We start from the raw sequence: 914 nt of genomic DNA, 5'->3' as shown, positions 1-914 counted from the left end.
CCACAACGACCGAGTCGATGCCGTCTGCCTCCTGAGGTTTATCCCTGAGAACATCCCCCAGCAGCTCTGCATACGGAGAAACCATCCAATACAAGCCACATCAGCATCTTAAACATGCCATGGACAAACAGATGTTACAGCACTACACTCAACTCTGCTGACACAATGCACCAGCGCTGCTGTGGCGCGCGCGTCTGTTTCCCTGAAGCTTTTGTCCTGCTCGCGCAGCACATGCTGAACTGACACACGGAAGCGTTAACTGGAATAAAAAGTGTTTCATCTCAAACTGAGCAGTTAAGCGGCATCATGTGTAACTAATCAATGAATCCGAAGGGTGTTTGTGTTAGTATCGGGCTGACACGTTGAGTTTTAGGGTTTAGCATGTGACTCATATCCCGTTAGCAGGCGGGCTAAAGCGCAGGCCTCTCTTACCCTGATCACTCTCGTCCACGAAATCCTCCGGATCACTGAACGAAGGCTCTTCTCCGTCGTCGTACTCCATTTCGGCCTCCATATTATCCGTATCTCGCATTTAGAGATCGATTCCTGTCAGTCTGGGCGTGTGAAAAGGTGTTGGTAAATTTCACTGCATGAATCCAGAGATTTTACTCACTCGGCCATGTGCAAAGCAGCCGGCGCCAACCACCGCGAGAGAGAGAAGGACCGTACCATGTGTGCGGAGAGCGGGTGCGGGTTTCGTAGTAATGCACAACATACATTTAAGAGCAAGATGACTTTTTGACTTTACATAATAGTATATGTCCTTATAATGTTATTCCTTTGGTCCAAATGTGTCATTTTACTATAAAATATGACATGCATGACCCCTTTTATCATCAAAGTGGTCTTTCCCTTTGCTTATCTCCCTGTACATTACTTTTACTTTACTTTTAGTCATTTAGCAGACGCTTTTA

General features: G+C 46.5%; 1 protein-coding gene across 1 annotated transcript in view; it reads right to left on the bottom strand.

Annotated features, from left to right (window-relative positions):
- LOC107592512 (eukaryotic translation initiation factor 3 subunit B-like) overlaps nt 1–677 on the bottom strand; it is a 7515-nt gene extending 6838 nt beyond the window's left edge. Inside the window, exons 1-2 of the mRNA XM_016282047.1 lie at nt 433–677; nt 5–66 (exon numbers count right to left, since the gene is read on the bottom strand). Of these exons, the coding sequence (XP_016137533.1) occupies nt 5–66; nt 433–532 (162 nt within the window). The 5' untranslated portion in view covers nt 533–677. The remainder of the gene's footprint in view (nt 1–4; nt 67–432) is intronic.
- Nucleotides 678–914: the final 237 nt, after the last annotated feature.

Source organism: Sinocyclocheilus grahami, unplaced genomic scaffold (assembly GCF_001515645.1).
Source record: "Sinocyclocheilus grahami isolate Dianchi unplaced genomic scaffold, SAMN03320097.WGS_v1.1 scaffold9.1, whole genome shotgun sequence".
Lineage (NCBI taxonomy): Eukaryota > Metazoa > Chordata > Actinopteri > Cypriniformes > Cyprinidae > Sinocyclocheilus > Sinocyclocheilus grahami.
The sequence above is the reverse complement of the archived record's forward strand: the minus strand, read 5'-3'. Positions and strand labels throughout refer to the sequence as shown.